Source organism: Notothenia coriiceps, unplaced genomic scaffold, assembly GCF_000735185.1.
Source record: "Notothenia coriiceps isolate Sejong01 unplaced genomic scaffold, NC01 NC01_scaffold00037250, whole genome shotgun sequence".
NCBI lineage: Eukaryota > Metazoa > Chordata > Actinopteri > Perciformes > Nototheniidae > Notothenia > Notothenia coriiceps.
Genome location: NW_011369951.1, coordinates 16,366,301 through 16,382,377, shown reverse-complemented (window position 1 = coordinate 16,382,377; position 16,077 = coordinate 16,366,301). Strand labels below are relative to the sequence as shown.

The following is a 16,077-nucleotide window of genomic DNA, read 5'->3' as shown; positions in this document are numbered from 1 at the left end:
TGCATGTAAACGGTCTGCAGAGTCAAAACCCTCAAAGTACACCCTGTAGCGAGTAAAACTCTAACAGAGAAAATACCTCTCCAAAACGCCTCGTTGGAGATACGTCACTGTCCATTGATTCTTCCGGGTAACTCATTATGTCATGCGTTACCCGGAGCGAAATGGACCAATCCGTGGAGCCGTTACGTTACGTCCGTGGAGCCGTTACGTTAAGCCCCCGCTGATTGGTCCAAATTGACCAATCCACGGACTTCCTCACACACACACTCAGTGCATGCAGCTCTGCTGATCTCTCCTCCCTGGCTGCAGGCTGATAACAGACAGTTGGGATCGCGGCAAAATTCTCTCTGCAGACCCATTCTCACAGCGTTTATCAACCTTTTTCTTACTCAATATCAAGCCACACTTATTGTTTTTACTTCGGCTGTGACTTTGTGTGTGCTCAGGATGAGTTTGGCTGTGTTTCGCTGTCGCTAAACAAGGAAACCACACCNTAAATGTTGTTAAAGGTCAACGTTTCAATGTATGGTTCAGCAATTGTTGGTCGTTTACTAGGAATTTAAACATAGAACAACGTATTTGAGCTTAAATATGTAAATTCCTAGTAAACGACCAACAATTGCTGAACCATACATTGAAACGTTGACCTTTAACAACATTTAAATGCAGTTTTCCAATTCATAATGACATCTGTAAGTTTAACTGGTTTATAAAGCATTCAATGAAAGGCCAAATTATTATAGGTGTAGGAGCTCACACACTAAAAACCTTCATAACACACAAGGGGGCGGGTAATAACCGGAAAAGCATGACATGGGACCTTTAATACACTATCAGTGTTAATAAACTAAAAAAAGACAAGGTAATGTGCCTGCAAGACTCCACTCAGGTAAACAAAACATATTACCCGTGCGCAGCAGCTAACCTGCCTGCGAGCCTTCGCTCAGGTCACATTTACACACGGCGCGGCTGAAGCCCGCGAGCACTATTAGCACTAGCAGTGTCGCTAGCACCGTTTTAGATTCAATGAGTGTCTCGTTTGCAAATGCTTCATTAAGTTGTTACCCCCTTTACAAGAAACTAATTGAGTACATAGATTGCACCTTGCACTATCGCCACAACATTTTTTTAAAGTGCACCCAGACCTTCAATCGCTTCGCCCTGTCCGCCATGCCTGCGGGAGTCTCACAACAATAATAAGAGCGCTGTTGAGAGAGATGACGAGTGGCATTTACAGTGGCCAATCAGAGGGGTCTCAAACCGGATACATCACACAAGATGAGGGTTCCCAACCAACCAGAATGGTTTAAATTCAAACTAAGGAAGTAGACATAACAGATATACCGATAGCAGCACCGTTTGTCCAGCGGCTTAACGGTATACCGATACCGTCCAATCAGATACCGGTATTGACTTAGTACCGGTTCTCGATACCCATCCCTACACCTGTGTGACATTTCGAGAGAGTGCACTGTACACCAAAGAGACAGTGTGTTAGCGATTGTGTGTGACTCTCTGTATTTTGGCACTTTTTCCACAGGGTCGTATAGCACAAAAAACTGTAAAAACAAGTTGTGGGAAATGAATGTATAGTGCTCTATACGTTCCCGAGCAGCTATAAGTGGCAATGACGGGGTGCTGAGAGCTGTGGTGTTGGGGTGGAGAGGCGGAAGGAAGGAAGGCAGGAAGGGTGTTGAGCTGTGAGGGGCTAAAAAAAAAGTCCAGTCGAGTGATGGAAGTGCTGACAGACAGGCCGAAATGTGTTTGAAAAAGTGGAAATCAGTGGCTCCTCAGTACACTGACATGAACACTGATGTGCACATAGACAGCAAGAGAGGCATATAAGAATACAAATGGACATACACACGTTGATATTGATTCTCCTATGCAAGGTGGGGGATTCTTTTCTAGCTGAATTGTATATGTCAAAACTTGAGTTATAATATGTGCTTGTAAAAAATGCTCTTTCTGAAGACTTTTAGTTGTTTGAGGTCATACCAAAAAAGATTTCCGCATAGGAAACTTGATTCTTACAGCCTTCTCTCTGTGAAAGGTTATGGCTTTGTGCAGCTCAGATATAGAAATGAAAAGACAAATGTGAAACACGTTTTAAGATAGGCAAAGAGAGAGTGCACACGACGACAAAATGGTAATTTCCCTCTTTCTTTTGGCTAACACAGAGCCCCGGCAGACAAAAACGTCCGCGGAAAGATCTGAGATGAGAGAAGAGGGTTCTTGACGGTAAAAAAAAAGTATGAAAAATCAAATATCACCTAATCCTTTTCTTATAAAGCCCCTGGAAACTGATTCAGTCCTGGCCTTTGTTCTCTTGCTTTAGAACACCTTGAATGGGATGTAATGTGAAAACCAAATTGAACAGTTCTTTGACCCACAATGGAATATTTTAAATATTGTTCCCTTTGTATGCAACACACACATCCCTTCATATGCAATTTTTAAAGTGTAAAATAATGAACCTGCAAAATAATTAAAACAATCACAAGGCATGTTTTTCAAATTAGGTGAACTTTCCATGACTACTCACCCTTATGAGTAGTCCTAATTGACCGTTCGCTAAACCCTGACACTGAAAAATGATTGTCCAATGATAGATTAGCAACGGTATCTGGGTAGGTCAGGCCTGTCAAGCTTTGGATTACTCCGTATGTTGACAGGGTTCTTGTTTTATATACGAGATAACTGAAAACATTAAAAAGTCATTTCCAACCACCTCCTACCTGCCAGCTTGAATTCAACCGAAAAAATAGACGGTGACTGGCGAGAAACTAGAAGAGAATTGTTCTGCCCTTGTCTGAAATCAAGGAGCATGGAAAGCTTGACAGGCATAGCAAAAGTAACTTAGGCGATGGTGCTTAGCGAACAGTCAATCATCTGTTCATTCTGCACACTGTTACCCACTAAATCTCCAAGCCTCCCCCTAAATCCTCCATGTAATAAAGTCCACTCACCATCCTCTGTGGGCACGTAGACATTAAGGTAGAGGCAGTCCTCGCTCTGGTTCTGGATGTAACCCGCCGCCACGTCCAGGTTGTCCGTGAACCAAACGGGCAGCATAATCTCCGGGAGCACGCCGTGGACATTCTGAGGGCACACGGGGGCAAACTGGGTGGCGTTGCGGATCTCCTGCCAGGATCCCGGGGCTTCGGGGGGCTGGAAGCGGCGGTCGCCGATGGGTGCCGTGGCGTAGGGGACGCCCAGGTACTGCTCTACAGGGCCAAGGATCTCGTTGTTCAAGTCCTTCTTGATGCCTCGGATCTTGCCGTAGTTGGTGGTGACTATGGGGTTTTTGGAAGGGTCCATCTTCTGGCTCGAAGCCAGGCTGCAGAGCAGGATGAGGCCGAGCACACCCATTAGGCACCAGTCTGTCATGAGACTAAGGGGTAGCGTCCTGGACAACAAACCCTGTTGCCTTTGTTTACTTCGAGCAAGTGGAAGAGGTAGCATGGTTGGATGCGTACTGTTCAGCCAACTGCTTATAGTCTGTTCTGGAGAAATACAGTCCTTTATATGGGATTATAACCACCAGTCTGGAAGCACCCCTAACCCTAAAAGACCGTGTGGAGCTTTTTTGAAGGTTTGATCAAGACCAGGAGTGCTGAGTAACGGTGAGATGGAGGGCAAAGCAGCTGTTGGGGGGAAGAAGGGTCCCCGGGGTGTCGGAGGAGGAGGCCTGACCTCGGTGTGGGTGCCAGGTCAGTGTTGGTTCAGAGCATCAAGGATCCGAAACTCTTCCCTAGCCATGGTTCTGTTTCGTTTCATCCCTATTGGTCCCCCATTATCCAGATTGTTTTCTGCAGCTGCGGAATTCTGCAAGAGACAGAGAAGGAGGATATTTAAAGCACAGTGATACATAAAGAAATAATAGTAAGAGAGAGAATGAGGATAAGAGAGATTATAGTTTATCTAAAGCAGATATATTCCATTATATGTTGTTGGAGGAACATTTTCCTTTCAACTGTTTCCAAGTGAAATATTGTTCCTGAAATAAAAGCAATGGGAGGAAAAGCCCTCTACAGACAGCATTCTAGAGATCAAGTCAAAAATACACATTAAAGGAACATTTCATGTGGTGATCAGTGTTGGGTGTAACGGGTTACAAAAGTAACGGAGTTACAGTAATGTATACATTTTTGCTGAAACAAAGTAATGTAACGCATTACTAACGAAATTTGGGTAATATACTACCCGTTCCAATTTTAACCCAAAATTAAATGGTGTTTTGTTTTTTAAGAATTTACCAACATCGCGAGACATTCCGACACCAGAGAAATATTCTGGGGGTAGATTAGTAAACCTGGGGCCTCATTTATAACGCCTTGCGTAGGATTCACGTGGGAAGGTTGCTTACGTAGTACAAAGCAAAAAAATAGGTACAGAAACGTTCTGACATTTTCCGATTCACAAAACATTGCGTACCGGCGAGGGAAGTGCGTACGGCACTTCCTACGCCTGTTTCCCTTTATAAATCACAATCGACTCGAAATGCGGCGCAGCTTTTGCGGGCTTCACGTAACGCCCATATTTGCCTATAAATAATCAAAGAAACCATGTCAAAACTACTTACAAGGAAGCTCTCTCCCACGCCAAGACTCATTACTACTCCCGTCTCATCGGTGCCCAGCAAAGCAACCCCAGAACACTGTCCACCATCAACCGCCTACTCCGCCCCTCTGACGCCCACCAGCCCTCAGGGGCTCCCGATCTGTGCTCCAAATTCCTCGACTTCTTCCTGGCGAAAGTCGAGGCCATCCATCAGCAGCTCCTGGCGCCTGGCCCTCCCCCCTACCTGCACCTCAGTCACCTGGTAAGGCACCCCCAGCGCCGCGCCTCTCCCACTCCCTTGTGGATGCTCTCCAAGTGGCCAAACTGGTCAGCTCGGCCAAAACCTCCACCTGCTCCCTGGACCACATGCCCACAGCCCTGGTCAAGGACTGCCTACCCACCCTCTGTCCCTACATGGTGGTCATCATCAATGCTTTTCTGGCTTCTGGTATAGTCCCCACCAGCTGCAAAATGGCTTCAGTCACCCCCATACTCAAAAAACCTGGCCTGGGCCCTGACGACCTCCAGAACCACCGGCCGATCTCCAACCTTCCTTTCTTAAGCAAAACTCTGGAAAGAGTGGTCGCCGGCCAACTCCATCTATACATGTCCAACCATGAGCTCTATGAGCCCTTCCAATCCGGCTTCAGACAGCAACACAGCACTGAGACCGCCCTCATCAAGATCAACAACGATCTCCTCATTGCTGCTGACTCTGGCCGCCTCAGCATCCTCATCCTCCTGGACCTCTCTGCAGCGTTTGACACCATCTCTCACAACATCCTCCTCACCCGCCTCTCAGACCTCCTAGGTATCACTGGCACAGCGCTGTCTTGGTTCACATCCTACCTCCATAACAGGAAACAGTTTGTCTCCATCAACGGCTCAAATTCACCCCCGGCCCCAGTCCACCACGGTGTACCCCAGGGCTCTGTGCTTGGCCCCCTCCTGTTCACCATTTACATGCTCCCCCTCGGCCAGATCATCCGACATCATGGACTCAATTTCCACTGTTACGCTGATGATACCCAACTGTATCTCAGCACCACTCCATCCTCCCAGCTCCCCCCTCAGTCTCTCATCAACGGCGCTGCTCCAGAAGGTTGGTGACTTCATCCTCAAGGTTGACGGCTGCTCCATCTCCCCATCTTCTGAAGCCCGCAACCTGGGTGTCATCCTTGACTCCACCCTCTCCTTCCACTCCCATGTCAAGTCTGTGACCAAATCGGCCTTTTTCCATCTAAGGAACATTGCAAGACTCCGACCGTCACTCTCGGAGTCGATTGCCGAAACCCTAGTCCATGCGTTTGTCACCTCCCGCTTGGACTACTGCAATGGTCTCCTGTTTGGGGTTCCCAACAAAACCCTGGACAGGCTCCAGTATGTTCAAAACTGTGCTGCTAGGGTACTCACACACACAAAGCCGTGGCAGCACATCACTCCCACCCTTATCCACCTCCACTGGCTGCCGGTCAANAAATGGTGTAGTGTCGAGGCGCCCTGCAACGCATCCGAGCGACGACGCCTCCTCGCCGCGTTGACACTCGACGCGGGAAGTGAACGCACAACTCCAGCCCGCTCTGTCGACTCAGTGGCCTTTGAGTCGGACCGTGTGCTGTAGTTTTGAGTGGTCGGGTGCGACGAGCACACACAACACAAAGTGCGACGCCAAAAACGCCAGGAGCGGTCGTACCGGTGACGCCGGAGTGTCCCTCGCGCCCCGTCCTCGAGGTTGTTCGGCAAACATCCTGTACTCTCCACTTTAATGTGTATGAATAATGTCGTCTAAGCATACTCTTTGGGTTACACTTCAAAACCTTTTACGGTGTTATGTGTAAAATACAGATCATCTGGAGTTGTTACGCTTACAATACTAGTACATCTTATACCGCTACTCCCTTACCGCCCGATGGCTCGGGGGGGCATAATTTACCCCGGGGCCCCGATTTAATAATTTTCTGGCACGCATGGCGGAATTCTAGACTGGCAATCGCGCAGAAAATTAGCACCTGATGGACGCTCTGTAACTTTTTTATTACAGTATAACCACTAATAAACAGGCATTTGTTTTGTAATTTAACGGTCAAAAAAATCACAGCCGGCTGAGGCGAAAGATTGTACGTTTTTCTGCACGTTTTCTCGAAGATATAATAAAAATACAATAAAAAGCTAGAGAACACGGGTTGCCGGGACCGGACGGCACTCCCAGCGGCCCGGTCAAATGTAGTGTGCATCGACGATGTACGTCGTTGTCTGTGTGTGTGTGTGTATTGTGTGTGTGTGTGTTGATGTGTGTGTGTGTGTGTGTGTGTGTGTTGTGTGATGTAGTGTGTGTGTGTGTGTGTGTCGTCTGTGTCTGTGTCTGTGTGTGTGCTGTGTGTGCCGGCCTTCTCTTGCGGCAAGGCGTACAAACGACCCAATTTGAAGATGGGCAGTTTCACGGGTTATTCCAAATCCGTCATTCTACCCGCATTTGGCCGTTAAACAACTTTGTAAACAATTCGTTTTGAGGTGGTGTAAGTCATGCCCAATCCATCTTTCATGCGGGGTTGGCCGACAAGCTGACAGAAAGGATCAATCGAGACGCATCCCAGTAGGTGTTCATGCAAAGGTAGAGTCCCACATACAGTACGGTCGGTCGTTCGTGTACCTCAGTCATTACGGATCTTAATATGTTTGTACCGCGAATTACTAATCTCCGATTGACTAATAAATAAACTCAAAACGAGTGTTAAACAAAATCGATCAACATGGAATAAAAAGTATAGGTTTTCTTGGCTATTATTCATAGGCAATTTTTCTGGCGGCTGGCTATCTCCATAGCTATTTTCATCGAATCGATGGCAAATTTTGGAAATTGCTAATGGTGTAGGGTACATGTGTACCGTGGAAATATCCAACAGAAAAGTAGCCGTTAAAAAAAATCATATATAGTCCTACTTAAATTACGACTTTTTCATAATATAACATCGACAGTTTTTGAGAGCGAAAATGAGCCGCGACTGGACAGTTAGTATAGCATCGAGGAAGGATTTTGTAGATTATATAGTGAACGACTTATCGCTGGTAGTTAATGTTTTACTTGTATTCCACGACAACTTTTTCTGGAATTACGTTCGTTAAGGCCGGCAAACTTGAGGTTAAAAAGTCAATGTTGTTTCCAAAATTATATTACTTCGACTCCTTGACCGCATTAAGAAAAGCATCTGCAGAAAGATTTGTTGGTACTGGAGATAAATCTCATAATCAGGTACCGGTGTGTACCGTCTCCACGCCCGGACACGACGTCCAGCAAAAGGTGACTCTAAATGAACAACAAGGTCCCTTTCGACAGGATCACATAAAGGCAATACCATAATTAGATTGTAAGAGAACAACGAATTCACCAACGAGAAGTACCAACTAGTGTATATTTCACATATAAAAAGCATCAAGCAAACGTCACGTACGGTAAGAGACGGCGTTGAAGTCGATTGAAAAGGACACATGAGTCCTTATTTGTCGGAAGGTCCGAAACAGTATACTGTATATCGGGCCCTACTTTTCAACGCATTTAACGAGGAGTCGAGAGCCGCCCCGTGCCCCCCGGAACCCGCCCCTCACGCCCGCCCCGTCACGCACGCGCACGGACTACTTCAATTAGCGAGGGCCACACAACACTAACTATGCTCCAAGTGTTCGGGGCTATGACGACTCAGCGGGAAAGTCCGTGTCGACACCAGTCGAATAGGACTAAATGGTACAAACAACTACTCTGGCCCGGGTAAAATTTTACTCGAGACTCCGTTACGACACGCGTTTCGTCTATTCGAACCCGCGCATATCCTTTGGCCCCTACAAGATAACTCACACGGTCTAATGCAAATTAACTACTACTATTAACTGTATGAATACTTATACTTAGCATAAAAGTAGATAAATATCTTGCTGGGTCTCGTAGGAATTCCGCTAAATGTCGAAAGTGATGTCGACGCTGGAAGAAATGTCGACTATTATAGCTGGAGACCGAGCGGACGGGTACCTTTAAACCGTTTTTTTGTCACCAGTAATGACCTTCCACATGAATTGTTCATTGGAACGCTTTTTTTCCGCTATATCCTTCTAGCTTTCGTCGGCGGTCGGGCGGATATTTCCGCGGTGTCGTCTTAAGCTCGACAGCTACCCTAATTATTCACTGACGACCAAAGCGGGGGTCACAGTCAAACGGGGGGTTCCGACAATGACTTCTACAATACGTTTTCGAGTGCTGTGTGACTGTGTGTGTGTGTGTGTGTTGTGTTTGTGTGTGTGTGTGTGGTGTGTGTGTGTGTGTTGTGTGTGTGTGTGTGTGTGTGTGTGTGGTGTGGTGTGTGTGTGTGTGTGTGTGTGTGTGGTGTGTGTGTGTGTGTGTGATGTGTGTCGGTGTCGGGGTCTTGTGAACCAACCGCGTGCAACACTGTAGTGTCCCTTTGCTGTGTGTGAACAGACGTCGTGTAGGTGTACTTAAGAAGTGACGGTGAAATACTCCGGATATTATAACGGAAAAGAGTGAATGGAAGGAGAGGGGGGCGGAGTGTGCTGTGGGTAGAGAAAGTTATGTCGAGTTTGACCCGGTAGAGAAGTCCCCCGAAAGATTCGGGCTCCACCGGCAAAAAAACACGCACCGGTCCCGCTTACGTTTAGTCGGGAGGACGGGTGACGGTGTGCGGTGTGTTGTGTCGTGTGTGTGTCTGTGTGTGTGTGTGTGTGTGTGTGTGTGATGTGTAGTGTGTGTGTGTGTAGTGTGTCAGATGTAAAAAGATGTGCGTGATGTGTGATGTGATGTGTGTGTAGATGGCTGACTCGTGTGTAGTGTCGTCGACTCGTGATGCATGCTGTGTGCTGTAGTAAGTGTGCTGCGCTGTGTGCTGTGTAGTGTGCCTATGTCGCAGGAAGACGGTCCGAGGGCGACGAGCCGCACGGAGCGGTGTTGTGTTACACCGGTCGGACTCTTTTTTCCCTCCTCTAAATCGTCCACCAACTTCTCCTTCCCATCATCTTATCTGCACCTCTCGTCCTCCAATCAGGCCTCCATTCCATATAGGACCGACGGAGACCACCTTATCAGTCGACTACACAAGGTTGGCCTCTTTCGGTCTACAGTCGAACGGCCCTCAAGGACAGGAGTTAGTGATCAATGTTCTCACGCGACGACCGCAGTTTTGGACTGGTGGCACACATAATTCTGACCTCGCTAGTCCACATCTAGGTAATCGCAACACTACAGCAAGCTACGATAGACATACGAGGTTGTTAATACCCGGTCGTGTACACTCTTAGTGTAGACCAAGTCGAGTGAAAGCGTATACAGTACGAAATACACTCGTGTCTAGTTCAATGTCTTTCCTGCTCACAACGCGGATTGGTCCAAACGTAACGGCTCTGCGGACGTTACGTTACGTCACTGTACCCAAGAAGAAAACAATGGAAAAAGAGAAATCCCCAACGAGGCGTTCTGGGGCAGCATAGACAGGTCTTTTCTGTGTTAGAGTTTTACTCGCTACAGGGTGTACTTTGAGGGTTTGTGACTCTGCAGACCGTTTACGTGCAGAAAAAGCTACATAACACACAAGGGGACGGGTAATAACCAGAAAAGCATGACATGGAACCTTTAAGGATGGACAACAGTAGTCCACAAACCAATAGGTGACATCATGCTGAAACAAATCATTTTTTGATATAGAAGTTTGTAAATATCCAGCTATCAAACAGGGGATACAGTGTAACGGTATATATTCTGTAGCTTTGTCAGTGCATGTTTAAATTAAATACAAATTGATAAATAAGTTAGCTAGTGTCTCATTCTTTGGTATTACTAAATATATCAATATATAAATAATACTGTACAACTTTTGAATGAGTTGGAAAACACCTTTGTGACATTTAAAGAGAGACTTGATCAGAAAGTCTGTGTCAGAAAGCTATGACAGAAGGTGTTAATGTTCCTTTAGATGACTGAACCGCTGTCCCACCTGAGCCTTTTTATAATGGAATGTCTAATTAATAGGAGCGAGTACATCGGGCTTCATCGAATCCCATTAGACGTCCTTAATCAATCCCCGAGTGAAATCAGATGATATCCCAGATTGTGCCGGAGCGCTGCTACAGAAGCAAAGCCAAAATAACATGCATAGTCAAAAGCCTGGGAGCTTATTATTTAAGTACTGTTGTAAAGTCAATTCACTCTCCTGAGGCTAAAGCCATCATTTAAATGGACTGGTTACAGATAAATCCTATTTCTGCCTTCATTGCTCATCCAAAACATATGGGCATGATGATGGGAAGCTGGGAGAATTGCAGGTGGTAAAAAGAGAAAAAGGAAAACGGTATGCGGCGTGGAATGTAAAGTGAAGAGAGGTTAGGCGAAAAGGGTTGCAATGCATGAAGAAGAGGAATAAAATAAGCTGAGGGAGAAAGAAAGATGGAGGGAGGACAGTGGATCAAACAGATGACCCACATGAATGCAACAAAATGGTTAAAAACACACCGCTGACTGCGATTTTTAAGATCATGTGATGTGCATGCATTCACACACACACACACCCACTGAATAAGAAAAAGCCACACAGGCGTCCACACACACTCCCTCTTTCTCTCCCTCTCTCGGGCTTACAGGCTATAAATAGCTGGAACTGAGCCCTCGCTAATTCCTTCATTCAGAGTCTAGTGGAAAGGACAGGAAGATACAGGAAGTGGTGGATGGTTGCCAAGACAACCCCCTCCCCACATCCCCTTGGATCTAAATTCTGCACTCCTTCATCCTCCCTCCCTGGTGCTCATTTCAATGCCTCTCACTAACTATACTCCTAACTGAAGGCATCAAAATGGGATCAATATCATAATCTCTCTCCGTCTCAGTGATGTAATGGCATTAAGAAAGCGCCAAATAGTAAAGATACGGAGTAAATTAAGCAAATCATTCCTACTATTAGAGTCATTATCGATATCTGAGGAGATTATTTTGATACAGTTACACTTAATTAAAATGGGAGCTAAGACATTACTCAGGTCAGTTCACAAGATTTCAATGTATACGATCTGGAAAGAACATTGACTTATGTATTGTATCTTCTGATCAAGCTTAGCAACTGTAAATGACTAGGAAAGCGTGTCAGAGTGGCACAGTTTTAAATCTGGAGGATGGCCTTTTATGAAACCGACGGAAAGTCTTTGTTAGTCTCTAAGATAAATTGAAAGGTGGAGTGCCAGGAAGAGAAAATCATCTTAAAAGCAGCCTCTGCAATATGATGTTTTTTCTGGATTTATTGGAATTAACACGTAGCCTTTTTGATTTGAAGTTATTTTATTAATTGTTGAAAAGTTGTCAAATATTGTGATTGGTCTCTGTATAACTGCAGTCAGATTTCTCAAAATATTTTGTTTTACTTTTATTAATATCATAACGCGAAATACTGTACCGACCTTTGAGAAATATTAAAACTGCTATATACATTATTTTTTAACTTTAGATATTGATTTTGACGATGTAGGAACAGTGTCTCATCGAGAGCGTTTAACTCCTTTTTATTTTAATCTCTACATTTATTTTTTATTTGTTGACAAACATTAATACATTGCTTGACTACGGTTCGAATACCTTAACTTTTGTCATGTTATCAACAAATGCCAGTTTGATAAATGAATACTATGGCACACTATGTATTTCTAATGTCGCGCTTTACTTTGAAAAGATGATTCCCTGCAGGTTTGCTGACCGCGTTACATGACGCAAGAAGAAATATACTTTAATGAACTGTTATTTAAAAACTGTTAACACCATAAGACATTCTTAAATGCCAGGAATTTCACAGATAATCTATCGAATCCGAATATATCCTACAAAATGTGGAATTAAGTCCATCTCACACAACACAATATTAAGAGCTCTCTTTTCCTTCTTTCTCACCCTCGGACAGACTCTCACGCCTGATCTGGGAACTTACCTCTTTCTCCTCACAGTTATGATTCGTCAGCCTCAGTATTTGTAATAAACTTTCCTCCGTTGCAACAGTCCATCAAACCTACGGGCTACACCGGCTTAGCAGTCAGCAATTTAAAAATCCTCCCCTCAGCCCATGTTTCGTGTTGGATATTGTAGATCTGTGCCGGAAGGAGTGATGTTACTGTGCACGTGATTGGTAATATCAAACAGAGATAGAGTTGAGTCAACCCCGGGGAAATGTCTTGCCATCTTTACTGACATGTTGAGTAAAAATAACTGTAGAGTATCAAAGAAGGCTTTTACATCAGAGACTCAGGCCTAAATCCGAGCACACTTGGACTTGAAGTCCAGTTTTGTTGGTTTAGTGTGAAAACTGTGCACCAAACCCAGGCACGGTTCGTCTTTTGGGGTCACTTAAAGAGGTTGTGCAACGATGAGTTAGGTGTTCTGGTACAGTTCACATCATCTGTATAAACCAACTGTACACAGTACCAAAACACGGAAGTGGACCACTATTTAAGTCAAATCAGAAAGTAGGAATACAAGGCCTTTTTCTCAACACTGCTGATCTCCGAATGTTGTTTATTCACGAATGAAGGCAGGCGTTTTCTGACCAATTTCTCCAAAATATAAACAAAAGGTTGTCTCGATTGGGACTTGTAATTTATCTGTTCTACCCTGTAGCGACAACCTCATCGAAGGTTACGTAGCATAAATGCTGACGCAAGTGCACTACGGTTCGAAAAATCATTACTAATGTGAAGAAAGAGTCCTAGGGCTCTATTTTTACAAGATCAATCATACCAGATATAAAAAAACCCTGAAAAATCTCCAGCTAGCTAAAAGGATCCCTATCTTAAATTGGCAGGACTTTGAAGATATTGCTATCACTGAACAACTTTGAGTGAGGAGGCCTGGTGTAGTATCAGAAAAGCAACATCTAGTCTTTAAAAGGGACAAACTTTCTTAATGTTATTCTTTGTCAGAGTTTTAAACACCCCTGTGTACTGTAGCCACCACCGGCCTTTTCTGCTGTCCTAGATGAATGGGAAAGATCAAAGCGAGTGACCGACCTCGACTGATTTGATTCTCTCTCTTTCGGCCTCCCCCACCTCCTGGAGTAAGACAGAGCCTTTTGAGCAAGCGGGCCACTCGGAGTCTGCTCCACTGCTCCTCAGGGTGGAGCAGAGAGGAATGGAGGATGAAGCGAGAGTGCAGTCGCAAGAGCAAAGATGGATTCTGTCAGATTTGTTTGTAAGGGTTGGACCAGAGGCTGGAGAAGCTCTGACCTCCATCTTCTGTAAAATGATAATGATACGACTTCAAATCTGACTCCTTGTCATTTTGATCACCGCCTACGTTTTGTCTCCTTCAGTTCTAGTGAGTACATCACAGAAAACGTGTGGGTAAGGGGGAAGAAAGACTGAGGATATTTAACAAGTCCCTTTGAGAGCTACAAGCTGTAGGTATCTGCAATTGTTCATTTAACGGAAGTGTATTCCGCCTGCAGAAAGATGGTAATCTATTTGTCCCTCCTTTTGTCTCCAATTTGTGTTCTTCAGGGTTAGGGTATCAGTAGAAGGAGATGACAATAAAAAAAACAGATGGAGCAGAATAATCAAGGTATTTTCTGGCATCACAAGCAATATATATAATATTTCCACTGCTGTTGGCAAGGCTCTCTTTTTTTCCATTATCTATCTGTTTGTTTTATCTTTTTTAATTATTTATTCATCTCGAGCCGTTTGGCAATGCCCATGCCGCAGCGCAGCCCTCCGCCGCCCGTGCGCGTTATTGTGTTAGTATTGAACCCTTCTTGATGAATCTGCTCAGAAAATTGAAATATTGCAAGATGGGGAGATGTGGGAGTTTGAGTTTGATGCATGGAGATAGATGAAGTATCGGATGGAATAATGTATGAGGCCCTAAGCTCGTACCCTGTGGTGCAGCCCAAGAAGCTGACAACGCTGAGGTTAGCGGTTCAAATCCCCCAGGATTATCTGGCAAAACTGATGTATATCCTCCTCCGACAAAGCTAATTGAATAGAACATGCCACTTAAAAGGCATTTTATAAAGACGTATCAGGGTTAAACTGCAGCCTACCACCAATAAAGTTATTCTTATTGTTGTGGAATCAATCTGTTTGTTCAAGGTCCATTCTATTTTGTTTGTTTTAATCTGAATTCCATCCTTAAAAGGGATAATTTTCAGGTTCATATTAGTATGTATAGTGCCTGTAGTGGGACATGTTTCCATGCTTTAATATTCTAAAAGCTCTTTATTTTTCTCATACTGTGCTGCAGCATCTCTTTGGGAGTGTGTGGGAGCCAAACTCCATCTGGAGGGAACTTTGGGAGTATACATGCACAAAAACCTATATAACACACTACAGGAAAAGGAACAAACAAACAAAAGTTAAAATGGATATTGATAGGCAAAATACCAACCACTGCACTAGTCTCATATTTAGATGCCTCAGAGAAGTCTTTTCATTGTTTTTTAACAAAAAGGTCATCTGAAAGCTTGTCTGGGGTTGTTGGACATGGATTGATAATATGCATTATCAATATGCCAATCAAAAATTGGCACTAGGATTGGCAGGAAGATGTATGAAAGAACAGGAAGCAAAGAATAGACGAAAACTATAACTTCCTTAGGAAATGGTGCATTTCAAATGTGATTCCCTGTATTGGAAAATAACCTTCGCAAAATATGCAAAAGATAACCTTCTGCAAAATAATCAAAGGAAGAATGGAGACCACTGTTTGATATGTGGTCGGAAAATGTGTGTGAAGCTTGTAGAACAAAAGGGTAAAAGGTCACGGTTCTCAATGTTTTGAAGCCTAGACTCCACTTAAACCTCATTCACACCAACGGTGTTTCAGGGCCGGTTCGGAGCTGGAGCTTGAAAAGCACCAGGTTTTCCTCTTCACACCACAGCGGAGCAGCCTCTTAGCTCCGGAATCCGGTTCGTTTCAAGCACCAAAATATTGTCCGGCTAGAGCAAAAGCACTGCATACTGTACGTCACGCTTACGTCGATGCGGGGGCAGGGGCGGGATCAACTCCTGAACAACAACAAAAAGCCAAAGTTTTATCCAGTTTGTACACAACGATGGAGAAACTTAACAAGCAGCAGTGGTCCACTGAAGAGACCAGCTACCTACTGGGAATATGGTCTTACGAAGAGGTACAGAGGAAGCTGGAGCACAATCGGCCATTGTTGTTGTCGTCGGTGTCAGCTGTGAGGGGTTTCCGCGCGGTTTGGCTTTATGAAGCAGGCACGCAAACGGTTACGTCATGACGCAAACGATGACACAATGACGCAGCACCAGTCGGACTNAGATAGGAGGCATATGGCGCAGTGGTCTGTGCGTTTGATCATCAGATCAAGGGAGTGTTGGGGAACTCCAGTTCGAAACCCACTCCCCCACTGCTTCAGGCCGTTGTGTCCTTGGGCAAGACACTTCACCTGAACTTGCTCCTGTGGGTATTGTCCAGAGTAGATGAGCATTACATGTATGTATGATCTGTATATGTAATGTGTATTTGTA

At 44.8% G+C, this 16,077-nt stretch overlaps 1 protein-coding gene across 1 annotated transcript in view; it reads right to left on the bottom strand.

Moving 5' to 3' along the window:
* The window catches only part of LOC104967117 (neuroligin-2), a 229,451-nt gene that overhangs the window by 140,267 nt on the left and 73,107 nt on the right, over positions 1-16,077 (bottom strand). Inside the window, exon 2 of the mRNA XM_010796528.1 lies at positions 2,970-3,828. Coding sequence (XP_010794830.1) covers positions 2,970-3,465 — 496 coding nt within the window. The 5' untranslated portion in view covers positions 3,466-3,828. The remainder of the gene's footprint in view (positions 1-2,969; positions 3,829-16,077) is intronic.